The sequence below is a fragment of the Camelina sativa genome, chromosome 13 (genome assembly GCF_030686135.1).
Source record: "Camelina sativa cultivar CO46 ecotype springtype chromosome 13, ASM3068613v1".
Classification (NCBI taxonomy): Eukaryota; Viridiplantae; Streptophyta; class Magnoliopsida; order Brassicales; family Brassicaceae; genus Camelina; species Camelina sativa.
Genome location: NC_141892.1, coordinates 6,404,779 through 6,418,233, shown reverse-complemented (window position 1 = coordinate 6,418,233; position 13,455 = coordinate 6,404,779). Strand labels below are relative to the sequence as shown.

The following is a 13,455-nucleotide window of genomic DNA, read 5'->3' as shown; positions in this document are numbered from 1 at the left end:
ATTTTGTTCCATCTCTTTTCCCCTTCGTGGTCTCTGTCTATGAATAATCTAGCTTTGTACGCAAGGCAGTGTTATTCTGAAGTATGGTGAAGCATATGAGTAAAATGTTGCGGTTTGGATTCTATTGCGAATTAAAGAAATTATTCAGGTGGTCGGTAAGTATATATATAGATGGTATATATTGGTTAATGTTGTTCAGGGCCTTCAGGCATTTTCGATGAGACTGACTGGAAATATTACTCGATTTCACCAAGTGTGCCAGACCCAGACAAGAAAATAAAAATAGTATTAATGCACATTAATATGACAAAAATCGCTCAATTATTGTCCACACATTTTGGGCTTTTCCGTGTATAGAAGTAGACTGAGTGGGCCTCGCACGCGGGGTTAGGCTAAATTCCAAATTGAGAGGGGGCCTCATTAAGCGTGATTAATTTAGACAGACTCTATATAAGCATACACGTGTCAGGTGCTTCCAAATACTTTTTCTTGGTTATGTCGCGACTAATAACTTCCCCTTAATTGCAATTTGGTGAATTTTTTTAATAAGGTTTATAGTATGTATATCGATTTAAATCTAATATTGACAAAGATTACACATAAATAAATCCACTACTTTAAAATATGATTTATATTATGAATACTTCGCCGTTACTTGCTAACTTCTTGCATCTTCTATAAATGTGACCGTACAACAAAAAAAAAAAAAAAAAAAGTAAGAAGAGGAAGAAGATTCGCGATCGGACGGCGAACTCGTGATCGTCTCGACTCGATCCACCGTTGGATCTCAGCATGTCACTCTCCCGCCTACACAAATTCAAGCTCTTCGCCGCACATCGCAGCTTAGATGCATCCTCTGCCGCCGGGAACCCTGCGATGAGTCCGACGAAGAGCCCTGTATTTAATCTCCGGCGACGCAAAACCCTGCGGATGTTGTTCGAAAGGAGCTCCGACAGTCGCAGACGCAATCTCCGTCAGATCCTTGAGGATTCGCCGGAATCTGATGGAAACTACGGGAAAAATAAGAGGGGGAACCACCGTGCTGCTAGGGGTAAACTGAGAGAGCTCTTGGTGACATCGCCGTCGCCGCCGTTCAATGGTAGAGAAGAGATTTGCCGAGGCGGTGGAGAAGAGAGAAGCGAGAATCTGTCGCCGGTGACAGTTCGCTCCGTTGCTTATAACGGTGACGGGAGAGAGTTAACGGGTCGAAGATTGGGTTCGGTTCAATCATTTCGGTTGAGGATTTTGAGAAAACCATGGAGACCAGTGCTAGTTTCTATTCCTGAACAATAATAAAATAAATAAATAAACCTTTTTGTTCTTTTTACCTTTTCTCCCTTTTATTTTCCTTTTATAATATATAAAAACTATGTTTATGAGATCTTAATAGTTTTGAAATTGTCTTGTATTTAATTCCATAGCCGTTTTTTTGTTGTTAGTGTGATTATAAGATTTTGTAGACTATATAATCGTTACTCTCTAGGATTATATTATTTTACTTATAGATATTGTGATTTTTGTGAATATAAAAGCAAAACAGAACAAATGTTCGAGTTACGTTATTTTTTTTTAAAAAAAAAAAACCATTGGATCTAGTGAATCTTTTGAAAAGAAGAGGACAAAATTACCACATGTGGTAAAATATATTATATTGTTTTTTTTTTCTTTTTCTTTGGCGTGTTGTAACACAAAATTATAGGAAAGTTCGCAACGGCTGTGTAGAGAGAAAGAGTCAATAAAAATGATTTGGGGTGTATAAGTTTGTGGTGGGCAAAATGATAAAATAGGTAGCCATGCATCATGCAATGCTCACGAGGAGGAGACACGCATTTACTTCGTCCTAAAGTTTGTCTTTCCTTTCTTTTTGTCAGATCTCATCTTTAGGGGTATATCCTAGTTTGCCATTTAAATTCTTGTAGTATACTCACTAGCCACTACGATAGTTTTCGTGTGTACTCAGGTCATTAAGGGTCGTTAAAATGATTTGGAATATAGAAAAGGAAAAACCCTTTTAGACATTTTACAAAATAGACCCAAATTAGCTAATGTTATAAATGGGCCTTAATAGGCTTGATGGAAACAGCAACAACAATACCCCGGCTGGCCTCTAATCCCGTTTTGGTTTGGTAAGCCTAGTAGCCTTTGTCGAGGTTTTACATTTTCTCTATAAAAGCGCGTAAACCACACGGCGCGAGTCATGGTTAAATAGTTGACATTTGCCACTTGCTTATGAAAGGGACAAAGCTCTAAGTCAAGTGGAACATAGTGCAAAGGACATTTCTCAGATCTGACTTTTCCAAAGGTTCTATATATATAAAAGTTTGTGTACCCTTGCCAACGAGAAGATTCAATCATTTCAACGCAACACACACCATTGAAAGATGATTAGATGCTCAAATCTAACAATCGGGTCACTGGAGTTTGTGATAATATTTTACAAAGGGAAATAAAGATAAGATAAGTAGTGCCACTACTGTAGTGGTGGATCCTAAAAAACTGAGGAAATTACGATAAAATAATTCCAATAATAAATTAGCAGGAGGAGGAAAGAATTGTTCTATTCAGAGCAATAAATCCATCTCGTCCTTACTGACCCAATCGTACTGGTTTACTCCGGTAACGTTCTCACCAGTTTCAGACATTAGTAAAAAACATGTTTGCGTTCAAATGATTTGACTCTTTCCTACGAAACAACTAGGGGATCAGATTACGGTTGTCCATTCTTAATTTCACAGACAGATCATTAATTGTTGTTGTTCTCGAAATTACAGCATTGCTTAATTATTTTACAGTGGTACTTGTTGTCTTTTTAACTCACATTTATTTTGTCGAGATTATGGTTGCCACTGCACTAATATGTAAAGTTAAGACTTTGATTATTTTTTCACTTCAAACGCGTTTATATAGTGATTACTACTATTTGTTTTTCAGTTCAAACGCGTTAATTTGTGTATTTACCCTTCATATGAAACATGCTTCGCGCGGTTTATTTTTAACGCACCTAGCATTGCATTGTACGTTCTAAAATTGTATAAACTTATGGTAAAACTTAACATATTAGAACTTTTAAAATACAAATATTACCTTTTTATCATGTATTTGCAACTATATAATTAACAAAAATGAAAGTTAAAAGATGACTATAGATAGATGCGTGATCAAATATACTAATGTAGATTGTCAATGCGGTATCCGATACCGATTCAATTAGGTGTATATGTGGCCAGTTGTAACATGTGTAAAAGTATATATCACGTGCAAGTTATGAATAAAAAATAGTTAGACTGATGAGTTAAAAGTTATAAACATTGTTTGGTCCTTTTCTCATCTTGTTGTTCCCACTAGTTATCATTTGTTCCCACTAGTTATCATTTGTTCCCACTAGTTATCATAATGTTCTAGATCTGGTCCACATAATTCCATTAAACGACAACGAATCAAAATAGAAACAAAACCTCTAAAAAAGAAAAAAAAAACTAAAGACAAATTACTTGATTAAACAAAAAAAGAGAATCTATGTATAGTCAGTCACTTATAGACAGAACAAGAAATACCCCAATCTCTAAATCCTCAAAATTATATCTCACTCCCACTTCTTTATTCTGAGGAGAGTAGTTAAATTTTCTTTTCTCGGCCAGAGAATAATTGAGGTTGCAGCTGCAACTTTTAGAGAAAAAAGCTTGAAGCATATAATTGTGTGAAGTGAAGATCAGTATAGATAAATAAGCATGGAGACTATGATGTGGTGGAGAGAAATGAGGAGTCTACTTCTAGTTCCAATGTTCAAGTGTTTGGTCGCTATATGTTTGGTCATCTCACTGTTAGTTTTCGTAGAGAGTTTATATATGAACATTGTAGTAATTTACGTCAAGTTGTTTAAACGCAAACCCGAGAAGATCTACAAATGGGAGGCAATGCAAGAGGACATGGAGCTCGGAGATCAAAACTATCCCATGGTTCTTGTCCAAATCCCAATGTACAACGAACGAGAGGTACGTATTTACTTATAGTTTTATGAGTTTGTATTCAGTTATTTAATCTTAGATAGTGATGCAGCTTTTTAGTAACCTTAAACTCCCACAGGTGTTTCAGTTATCCATTGGTGCGGCTTGCGGACTCATATGGCCATTGGATCGACTAATCGTTCAAGTTTTAGACGACTCCACTGATCCCACTATCATGGTACATTTCTATTCATCGTTCTAAACACATGCTATTAATTAATTTATTACTAGTGAGAGGTTTTTATTATGTAACTTTTTTTTAAAAAATTCAAATAAGCTAGATTCATTAAAACAATTAAAATGTTGTGTTTTTTTTTTCTTATAACCACAATGAGATCAATCGTCTACTGTGTTACTAATTGCAGGATATGGTGAACATAGAGTGTGGGAAATGGGCAAGGAAAGGCATTAACATAAAATGTGAGAGGAGAGACAATAGAAATGGCTATAAAGCTGGAGCTCTTAAACAAGGCGTGAGGCATAGCTACGTCAAACAATGCACCTACATTGCCATCTTCGATGCCGATTTCCAGCCAGAGCCAGATTACCTCCAATGCACTATCCCATTTCTCATCCACAATCCCGAGCTTGCTCTTGTTCAAGCTCGATGGAAATTTGGTATGACTACTTGCAGTTTATACAAACAAAACGATTTCCAAGGTGTTTACTGACCATAGTCATGTATGATTAAAGAAGCTATTCATTGGTGCAGTGAACGCAAAGAAGTGCTTGATGACTAGGATGCAGGAGATGTCTCTTAATTACCATTTCACGGCAGAGCAAGAATCGGGATCCACTAGACATGCCTTCTTTGGCTTCAATGGTACATCCTTATCAACATTTATTAAATACATTATCTTGTGGTCACATACTTCACAAAAAAAAAAAAAAAAAAAAAAAAAAAACTCTATATTTCTTTAGATCCTCTCTAATTTTTTATTCTTTCTAACTTCACTATTTTTTTTACTAACAATTGCTAGCAAAAAAACAAGCTACATTTGTTTCTACCCAAAACCAATTGATAATAAATGAATATATGCACGAATATTGACTTTTCCAATAACAGTAAATATACACATTTAAATGGATCTCGTAATTTTTGCAAAATCTCTGAATATAGTTTTGTTTCTTACACTGTTACATCAATATAATTTTTACAGGTACTGCGGGTGTATGGAGAATGGCCGCAATGGAAGAAGCAGGAGGTTGGAAAGACCGAACCACCGTCGAAGACATGGACTTGGCCGTACGTGTCGGTCTACACGGCTGGAAATTTGTTTTCGTCAATGACGTTGCGGTATTTTCAATTCTTTTGGACTATTTGTAATATAAAAGAAACAATTTTTTTTTTTTAACCTCGTATAAAACCAGTCCAAGTCTTAATTCATCTTCGTCACATACTCACACATGTGTTGTTGCTGTGCACCCACTTTATGCACTGTTGCAGCACATGATTTAATTTCCACAGGAATTATGGAATAATATAAAGAATTATGTATTAACGTGTGGATATCAAATAACTTAGCTTTAAATCGTTTTTTATATAAAAAATATATATATATGATTGCGATTGTAGGTGAAAAGTGAGCTACCAAGCCAATTTAAGGCTTTCAGATTCCAACAACATCGATGGTCATGCGGTCCAGCTAATCTTTTCAGAAAAATGACTATGGAAATTATTAGCAATAAGGTACTGTTTTATACTTTTATTCTATCTGACCCAAAATAAAAAGAAAGATACAACTATAGTATTATTCTCCAACTTTTAATTTATTTCATTCCAAGGCAGTGAGGCACACACACGTGCCACCAATTTTTTTTTATTTTTCCATTATGAGAGAGACAAATTAAACATCCAACGTGAGTGAGGCATCAGGCCTGCATGCCAATTTAATTACGTTTCTTTTATGGTTTTGATCTTAATATCTTTAAAAAAAAGTTTGGTATTAATGAACTTGATTTGGTAATCTTGATACAGAGAGTGACGATTTGGAAGAAACTGTATGTGATCTACAGCTTCTTTTTCGTAAGAAAGATCATAGTCCATTTCTTCACCTTTTTCTTCTATTGTCTCATTCTTCCTACGAGCGTTTTCTTTCCCGAAGTCAACATTCCTACTTGGTCAACTGTTTACTTTCCTCTTATGATCACTCTCTTCAATGCCATTGCCACTCCAAGGTTAGTAATTAATGGTTTCTAGTTATAACCACACCACACATTTAACTGGCCACTTGGATCAATTCATATATAGTAGCTAGCTTGCTTAATTTAATACTATATGTACCGCACATTTATGAACTATATTGATATTGGTATGCATGTAGATCATTCTACCTCGTGGTATTTTGGGTTTTGTTCGAGAATGTTATGGCCATGCATCGAACCAAAGGCACTTTCATTGGTTTACTTGAAGGAGGGAGAGTCAACGAATGGGTTGTCACTGAGAAATTAGGAGATGCTCTTGAGACTAAGTTACTTCCGCAAATAAGAAAACCTCGCAATGGGGTTCTCGACAGGTGATTAATCAATTTTAAAGATTTTTTTTTCCTTCTTCTTCATTTGATTCATCTTCAAAATTGGTCAGCATTTTTTTTTTTGGGACTGCAGGATAAACTCAAAGGAGATGATGGTGGGGATATACATTTTGTGCTGCGCCTCCTATAACCTTGTCTTTGGGAAGACATTGTTATATATCTATCTTTACATGCAGGCTCTTGCATTTATTATTTCTGGATTTGGCTTTGTAGGAACTAATTAAATATCTTATTTAGATATTTTGATTTTCTAAGAATTAATATGTAATTAGTATTAAAATCTTCTATATATGTTGTTTTTCAAAGTCAGGGCAAGGTTAGATTTCGGTATAGAATCATCCATTTATCAAAGAAGAAAATAATTAGTCTGTGACTCTGTGTTTTCATGTTAAGTAGATCATAATACTATCTTGATTTTTTGTACAATACAATGTTAGTCCCTAGGTTTATGTACAGTGTAATTTGTTTATAATGAACTTTAGATTTATCAGTTTCCTCCACTTCTATCATGTCCACTGAAATCGTTCAATGATTTGAAGAAATATGAAAATAGTTATAAAAAAAAATGTAGATCGACGAGAATATTATTTTCGACAGCAAAAAAGGTCAGGGTATATTTTCAGAAACTTTTGAAAAGTATAGGAAATTTTTTATCGATCCCTAAAAGCTTCAACAATTCATTCTCCAATCTAACAATAAAAGAAAAATTATATATACATCTTTTTATTTTCTCTAGTAGTGACTAAAAACAAATACAAATCATATCGTCATTACATTATTGCCAAATCCTAATTTTTCATTTTACCGAAGGTGCATTTAGCAAGGTTTATATATATTAAAGAGATATTATGTTCGGAAAATGTGACATTACATGATGATATATATGTATATACACGATAATCACAGTGAAGGAAAAAATAATATGTGATACAGTGAAGCTAAAATATATCAGCCTTGGTAAACTTTGTTCAGCTCTTTAACCTAACTCAGAAGCAGAGTCTTGAAGGTTTACCAAACTCACCTTCAAATCTTCTATTGCTCTCTCTCTTTGGTAAGCGATGAACTTCAGTGACTGCCCCAATGGTAAAAAAAAACAGAGAAAATATTCAAATGGGGTTCACAACATTCTCTATAATAGAAGAAAGGAAAATTCATTTCACTTACGCCGAGTCGCTGCATCGCAACAGATCTTTGTAAAGCTTTTCTTTTCGTCAAAAGATTCTGTGCCATCAGTTTTGATGAAGGACGTTTGTAGTTCTTGCCACGGTATATGAGTATCGCGTGTCCTTCTTTAAGTTTTTCAACTGAGATAAGTAGTCCATTGCTCTCTGCTTCAAGGGCTTTCGCTGTGTAAACAACCCTCGAGAATATCTTCTGCATCGTGATCACTTTCGCAACTTCCCTGTGCTTCCAATGCTGATGCAGACCTTCCATTACACCATGAAATATTCCTCTTCTACCTACAAATGAAACATATACCAAATTTGTGTAAATCAATCTCATAACCATCGGATTAGGATTAAGAAGAAGCCAAGAATATAGATCAAGCGGCTCCTACCGAGAACCAAGCTGCTGTTCATCTTCAGCCCTACTCTTCTCAAGCATTCTCTTTCTTCGTTAGTGAATAGTTCGATGTCGTCCTCTCGCTCAGATGGTTTCCATAACGAATTCAGTCTGAACAACTCCATTGTTGCTTTCTCTATCTTTGATTTCAACTGCAAAAAGCAGGAGCAACCCATGGAACTTCTATTAATAATAGGTGAAACTTAGAAAGATGCAACTCTTTTGGAAGCTAAAAGGCTTACGATGGAAAGCTTGTGTTCTTGGCTTTTGAGTTCTTTTTCTAGCCTTGCTTTCTCAGCCTCAGTCTCTAGGTTTCTCGTCTCCATTTCTCCAAATTTTCTTTGAAGTTCATGAAACTCTAATAAAGTTCCAGCTTTGCTTGTTTCCTCCAATTGCTTACCATTTGTTACCACCTCCACGATTTCTATCTCACTCTCACGTTTAGTTTCTTCAAAATGTTGGTACCTTCTGAGTAATCTCTCTCTGTCATCAACCAAATCCGCAACTTCTCCAGTGAGGAAGTCTTTGCCTCTGAAAAGTATTATTAAGTATCTGTTTCGTAGTATCAAAACTCCTCCAGTAAGATGCTGAAAAATTGATAGATCCAGAAATATTTTCATTAGCCACAATGTATTGGAATATATTCAGAAAAAAAAAAAGATTACCTTCAATTTATCTGCCATTTCCTCATTGTTTGTATTGAGAGCTCCCCATTTGATTGCAATCTTTGCAATAATACTGCTCTCCCATAGTTTCACAATAGCGGAAGCTAATCCTTGAAGACCGTGGTTCCTCCCTTCACAAGAAAAAAGACTGTTGAAAACTCAATGCAAACCGTAAGCAAACGCAAAGAGAACAGCACTTAGTAAATACCAATGCAAAGAGAATGACAATAAGTAGTATACGCAAATGAAAAGACCAAAGGCAGAGACTTTAAACATAATATGTTGCAAATTCTGGCAAGCAAGAGATCCATTTTTTAATCTTATCTCTTCCCAAATTTATTAATCTACTCAAGAATTGGTTATTTTGACCAAGTTCCCTCATTCTTACATGATTTCTTCAGGAAACATATGAACAATTCTCCCTGAAGCTTAACTTTAATGAACACAAACAAAGCGAAGAAGAGAGCTAAAGTAGTGAGGACAAATTACCAAGGACGAAATGAAACGGTAAAGCTTGAGCAATATTTCTCAAGTAGGTAAGCTCTTCATCGCTTAGCTTAGCTCTAGTGTTTGGTGGACAACGTCTATGTGGAGTTCTATATCCGTTAACCACTTCAGGAAGCAAGTCAGCATCAACAGGAAACGGTCTTCTCATCCACCAATCCATATATCGAGGTCCTAAACCATCCAATAACCTATCAGCTTCTCTCTCGTACAATGACGAGCTAATCTCATCCCGTCCTGAATCAGTTTTCTCTGATGAAGAACTCGGTCCTCCTCGATAAACAACGAGAAACTCCTTCTTGCTTAACACAACCAACCCTCCAGTCTTCATCTATTCTTGAAAACATGACAAAATCATTTCAGAGTAACATCAAAGGATTTCAACTGATAAAAATTGAAGTAGAACCAACCAAACCTCTATGATCTCTTGAGCTCGCTCCATATTCCTACAAAGAGGAACATCAAATCTCACCATAGCAAGCTCATTCGACCTCCAAATCAATCTAATCTCATTCACAACAGTGTCAGTAACTCCTGCTTTTCTCACATTAACCCATTTTCTCATCTTCGAAGCTTCACCTCTCAGTCTATTCAACAAACCTTCGTCGAGGATAAGCTCAGCCGTAGTCGGAACTCTCTCCTTCTTCTTCCTCCGCAAAACAAACCTCTCTTCTTCTCTTTCCCATGGCATTCTCCCGCCAAGTCTCTTCTCAGAAGACTCGGTGGTTCTCTCCGCAACTCGACCTAAATACTCGAATTCGCTCAAATCATCCATCTGGGTATCTTCAAAATCGCTTCTTTCGTCGAGCTTCTCGACATGACGCACGATTCTCTTCATCGCTTTTTTCCCCCTGACACCACTCTCTCTACGATTCAACGCCTTGAACGTCTTCTCTTCAACTTTTCGTGGCTTGTTCCTCTTCTCAGTGTCGAGAATCTCATCGGGTCGAAGCAAGATAGGACCTTTCATCCATGGAGCAGTAGGAACCTTAATCGCAGCATCAGAGGAGCGTCCTCTGTTCTTCTCCCTAAATTGATCAAATTGAGGGTTTTTAGCCGCATTCGAAGGGTTTTGATTAGGGTTTAAGGATGAGTTAGTGATCAAAGATGGAAAAGCTCGCGCCGAGAGGAACAGAGAAGTTTGCATTTGAGTTAAAGTCTGCAACTTTGCGGTTTTCGCATTACACTCAAAAGGAGACACCAATGGGCTCACAAAGCGACAAAACCCCATGGATAAGATAAAATATTATTAATTAACTGGTTAATGTAAAACTTCTAAAATACAATATTAGCACATTCTTTAGCTTAATACTCTCTATTTACTAACTGAAATTAAAAAAAAAAAAAAAAAATCACAATTTGAGATAATTATGGACCAAAACCAAGAACTACAGGAGAAATTCTTAACAATGGTTCTAAAGTCTCGGCTGTGAATTTCCTCGCAAATAAAAAACATTTCGAAGTTGTAATGTTCTCTCCGCCACGGCCATGATAGACACACTCGTCCGTAAACCGGATTCGGTTAAGAAACTCATCGGTTATATCAGGCCAAATAAACCGACCAGGATGTGGACCGACTTTCGACCAATCGACCCACGTCAAGGTCCGGTTCGAGGACATCTCTCCATGCAACATGTGAACTAGAGTTGGGATATAATGCTCGTCCATGTAACAAGGCGGTTTACAATGCTGATCGAATATTTTGTAGTAGAACGTGTCTGCGATGATGTGAAGAGCAAGTTCTCGAGTTGTTTCAAACCATTGCGATCCTTTTCGCCAATCTGTGATGTTGATTTGCGGATACATATTACGGTTGTAACGGCCTCTACCGGATTTTCTTGGGTCGTCGAACGAGCCAATGAAGCTGAGATTGGTGCCAGTTAAGTAATCGTAGATGGTTGTGAAATTGTAGAGTGGGATGCAAGAATCTGATAAGAGGACAAATCTTTGGTTCGATTCGTCGAGAAGAGCGTTGCCTAATAGTCTTTTCTCTGCGTCTATCATTGATGATGTTCCCCAATAAACTGGCTGTTTTGACAATTATTTTCACAAACCAACAATATCAATATCTTTTAAAAATAATATTTAAAACATATCTAAAAATTCAAGCCATTTTGTTAGTATTTTTTTAATTCAGGTTTCTTTTATGCATCGTACGTATAGTAAAAGCTTCGATTCATACGACTTTATCTGATTATATAATATCTAGAAATTTTATATTGAGAAGCAATTTAAAACTATTCTCTCTGTATTGTTCTTAGCTAGTGAGAATAGTCTACGTTAGAATTTTCTTAACAAGATTAAGAAATGTATTTATGTTAGAATAATATCAAATGGGTACATGCTTTCATGGACCATTATGCAAGGGTCGAATTAAGATTCATACACGTGCCACGTGAAAAACCAACCTGTCAAATCCAAGAGATAATATATCTATGGAGAACTAATAATTCCTGATTTGGATGTATACTAATCATGTAATAGGGGGTAACTAAAGATGAATAGAGTAATTAAGAAAAGAGAAAGAGGTAATTTAACTAATTTAGCTGTTAAATTATCACCTGGCTTGGGATTCTTCTTGAATAGAAGACAGAAGTTTCTGCGAAAGAATCTTGAAAAGATGGATTAGTATGGACATATATGGAATAAGACCCTTCATGTCCTTCAAAGAACTTCTCCCACAAGCCAGCCAATGGGAGTCTGCCACCTGTCATGAACATGAAAGCCACCTTCACCACCATCTTCCCATCATTATTATGTCTCCTCCCAAACCACGATGATGATGATAAGGATGATGGTGGTGATGATGATAATGACGCGACCTTGGTGAATAGTTCTTGATCACTCATGTTGTGTTGAAGTACTCGTAGTGGCAACTCTCCTATGATATCCATCGTTGTGGTGTGGTTGAATAGTAATGTAGACCATAAGGGTTGTCGTTGTGCCGTCATCGTAGACATGTGTAAGGCTTTTAGCTGCAGACAAAGGAAGAGACCAACCGAGAAACCGACTACAAAGAAGAGCGAGCTTAAGAAATAACTACCCTTTTGTAAGAGAATCGATCTCAAGGGTTTTGAGATCATTGGGTACTGTTCTTCTTCTTTCTTGCTCTTATGATCATTAATGCCCATTGTAGAGGGAGGGAGATAAAGAAAGAAAGAGAGAGAGAGAGAGAGAGAGAGAGAGAGGTTGTTGTGATCGTTAATGATTTTGCAACCAGTAGTTATAAATGTGTTATTACAAGTTGTAAAGAAGAAAGATAAAAACAAGGTATGTGGAGTGTATTGGACAACGTCAAAGGAGCTCTTGCAAGTTAAATATAATAATAGGGGTAGACTTTGGAATGAAGACTTGACCTGCTGACTTTTTAGTTTTTTTTTACATTTGTTCTCAGGTCAATATATAAGTATGTAAAATACAAAACTTAGGTCCTAGATCTTAGTTCCTTTAACACGATTTGAAGAAATTTGAACTTGCCCATAGGACGGAGTAAGAGATTGCAATGCAAGTAAGGGTGATATGTTGTCAAAATGAGGTAAGGGTGATGAATATCCATGTTAATGTAACCGAATTCAAGTAAGGGTGATCTGTTATCAAAATAAAAGGGGTGATGTGTCGTAAAAATATACTTACCAAATCATAATTTTACCGAATCAAAATTGCACACTTTGGTGAGAGGTGGATGTAAGCTAAATCTTTCATGATCTATTGAATTATTTTATCTGTGTTTGGCGTTCAATTTTGTCTATTTTTTTCTTTCTTTTGAAAGTCTAATTTAAACCGAACCAAAACAATTAGCAAATTAAATAACTCAAAACTAAAAACTTAAGTCTTAGCTAGACTTTGTTAATTACTCCAAAGTTAAGGAATTTTTCATTAATGCCTCGTTGAATCGAGTATTAAAAATGTTGCAATACAAAGTTAGTAGGGAAGAGCGTGCAAAATGTTCGGTGCTGACCCACACAAACCAAGGAATAAGAAGAGAGTTCATGCCTAACTTTAGGTACACTTAACGACGACTCATATTGCCAGAACTTTCCTCTCTCTTGTTTTGTTCTTGCTGCTAAGATAGTCAAATATGAATCTTTTTGATTACAAAAATCGGTAATATAGAGGTTACTTAAGCCTTAGTGGTCGTGATTGGCATACTTGATTAGTGGATTCAGAAAAAAATTCTTAAAGGGC

General features: G+C 36.2%; 4 protein-coding genes across 7 annotated transcripts; 2 read left to right on the top strand and 2 right to left on the bottom strand.

The window, feature by feature from the left end:
* The first annotated feature begins 647 nt into the window (after window positions 1–647).
* On the top strand, window positions 648–1,398 carry LOC104735644 (uncharacterized). Its single transcript, XM_010455474.3, has one exon. It carries the CDS (start codon window positions 793–795, stop codon window positions 1,291–1,293), a length of 501 nt encoding a protein of 166 aa, XP_010453776.1. The 5' UTR covers window positions 648–792; the 3' UTR covers window positions 1,294–1,398.
* A 2,054-nt stretch (window positions 1,399–3,452) lies between these two features.
* Window positions 3,453–6,843, top strand: LOC104735643 (putative glucomannan 4-beta-mannosyltransferase 11). Of its 2 annotated transcripts, XM_010455473.3 has the most exons (9): window positions 3,453–3,992; window positions 4,084–4,182; window positions 4,370–4,622; window positions 4,717–4,827; window positions 5,165–5,301; window positions 5,581–5,694; window positions 5,983–6,182; window positions 6,329–6,520; window positions 6,612–6,843. In XM_010455473.3, the coding sequence occupies exons 1-9, from the start codon at window positions 3,729–3,731 to the stop codon at window positions 6,760–6,762; spliced, it is 1,521 nt and encodes a 506-aa protein (XP_010453775.1). In that variant the 5' UTR covers window positions 3,453–3,728; the 3' UTR covers window positions 6,763–6,843. The 2 variants fall into 2 exon arrangements, with proteins under 2 accessions (XP_010453775.1, XP_087337669.1); XM_087481543.1 differs by lacking the exon at window positions 6,612–6,843 and having other exon boundaries at window positions 6,329–6,524.
* Window positions 6,844–7,353: 510 nt separating this feature from the next.
* LOC104735641 (chloroplastic group IIA intron splicing facilitator CRS1, chloroplastic) lies at window positions 7,354–10,687 on the bottom strand. Of its 3 annotated transcripts, none has more exons than XR_002034970.2 (7): window positions 9,686–10,501; window positions 9,256–9,601; window positions 8,767–8,897; window positions 8,344–8,688; window positions 8,097–8,284; window positions 7,703–7,998; window positions 7,354–7,610 (listed from the first exon to the last, which is right to left on the bottom strand). XR_002034970.2 is itself a non-coding variant. In XM_087481542.1 (7 exons), exons 2-7 carry the CDS (start codon window positions 9,599–9,601, stop codon window positions 7,515–7,517), a joined length of 1,371 nt encoding a protein of 456 aa, XP_087337668.1. In that variant the 5' UTR covers window positions 9,602–9,606; window positions 9,686–10,687; the 3' UTR covers window positions 7,354–7,514. The 3 variants fall into 3 exon arrangements, 2 of the variants coding, with proteins under 2 accessions (XP_087337668.1, XP_010453773.2); XM_087481542.1 differs by having other exon boundaries at window positions 8,097–8,253; window positions 9,256–9,606; window positions 9,686–10,687; XM_010455471.3 differs by having other exon boundaries at window positions 8,097–8,253; window positions 9,686–10,687.
* LOC104735642 (glycosyltransferase BC10) lies at window positions 10,501–12,538 on the bottom strand. The gene is made up of 2 exons (XM_010455472.3): window positions 11,832–12,538; window positions 10,501–11,298 (listed from the first exon to the last, which is right to left on the bottom strand). Exons 1-2 carry the CDS (start codon window positions 12,399–12,401, stop codon window positions 10,639–10,641), a joined length of 1,230 nt encoding a protein of 409 aa, XP_010453774.1. The 5' UTR covers window positions 12,402–12,538; the 3' UTR covers window positions 10,501–10,638.
* Between the last annotated feature and the right edge of the window lie 917 nt (window positions 12,539–13,455).

Bases quoted from the DNA above. Each gene is read 5' to 3' on its own strand.
- LOC104735644 (XM_010455474.3), top strand. From the start codon at position 793: ATGTCACTCTCCCGCCTACACAAATTCAAGCTCTTCGCCGCACATCGC.
- LOC104735643 (XM_010455473.3), top strand. From the start codon at position 3,729: ATGGAGACTATGATGTGGTGGAGAGAAATGAGGAGTCTACTTCTAGTT. The intron at 4,183-4,369 runs GTACATTTCTAT...TACTAATTGCAG, and splicing joins CCACTGATCCCACTATCATG to GATATGGTGAACATAGAGTG. The intron at 4,828-5,164 runs GTACATCCTTAT...TAATTTTTACAG, and splicing joins TGCCTTCTTTGGCTTCAATG to GTACTGCGGGTGTATGGAGA.
- LOC104735641 (XM_010455471.3), bottom strand. From the start codon at position 10,501: ATGGGGTTTTGTCGCTTTGTGAGCCCATTGGTGTCTCCTTTTGAGTGT. The intron at 8,689-8,766 runs GTAATCTTTTTT...TCAATTTTTCAG, and splicing joins AAATGGCAGATAAATTGAAG to CATCTTACTGGAGGAGTTTT. The intron at 7,999-8,096 runs GTAGGAGCCGCT...TTTCATTTGTAG, and splicing joins GAACAGCAGCTTGGTTCTCG to GTAGAAGAGGAATATTTCAT.
- LOC104735642 (XM_010455472.3), bottom strand. From the start codon at position 12,401: ATGGGCATTAATGATCATAAGAGCAAGAAAGAAGAAGAACAGTACCCA. The intron at 11,299-11,831 runs GTGATAATTTAA...TTGTCAAAACAG, and splicing joins CAAGAAGAATCCCAAGCCAG to CCAGTTTATTGGGGAACATC.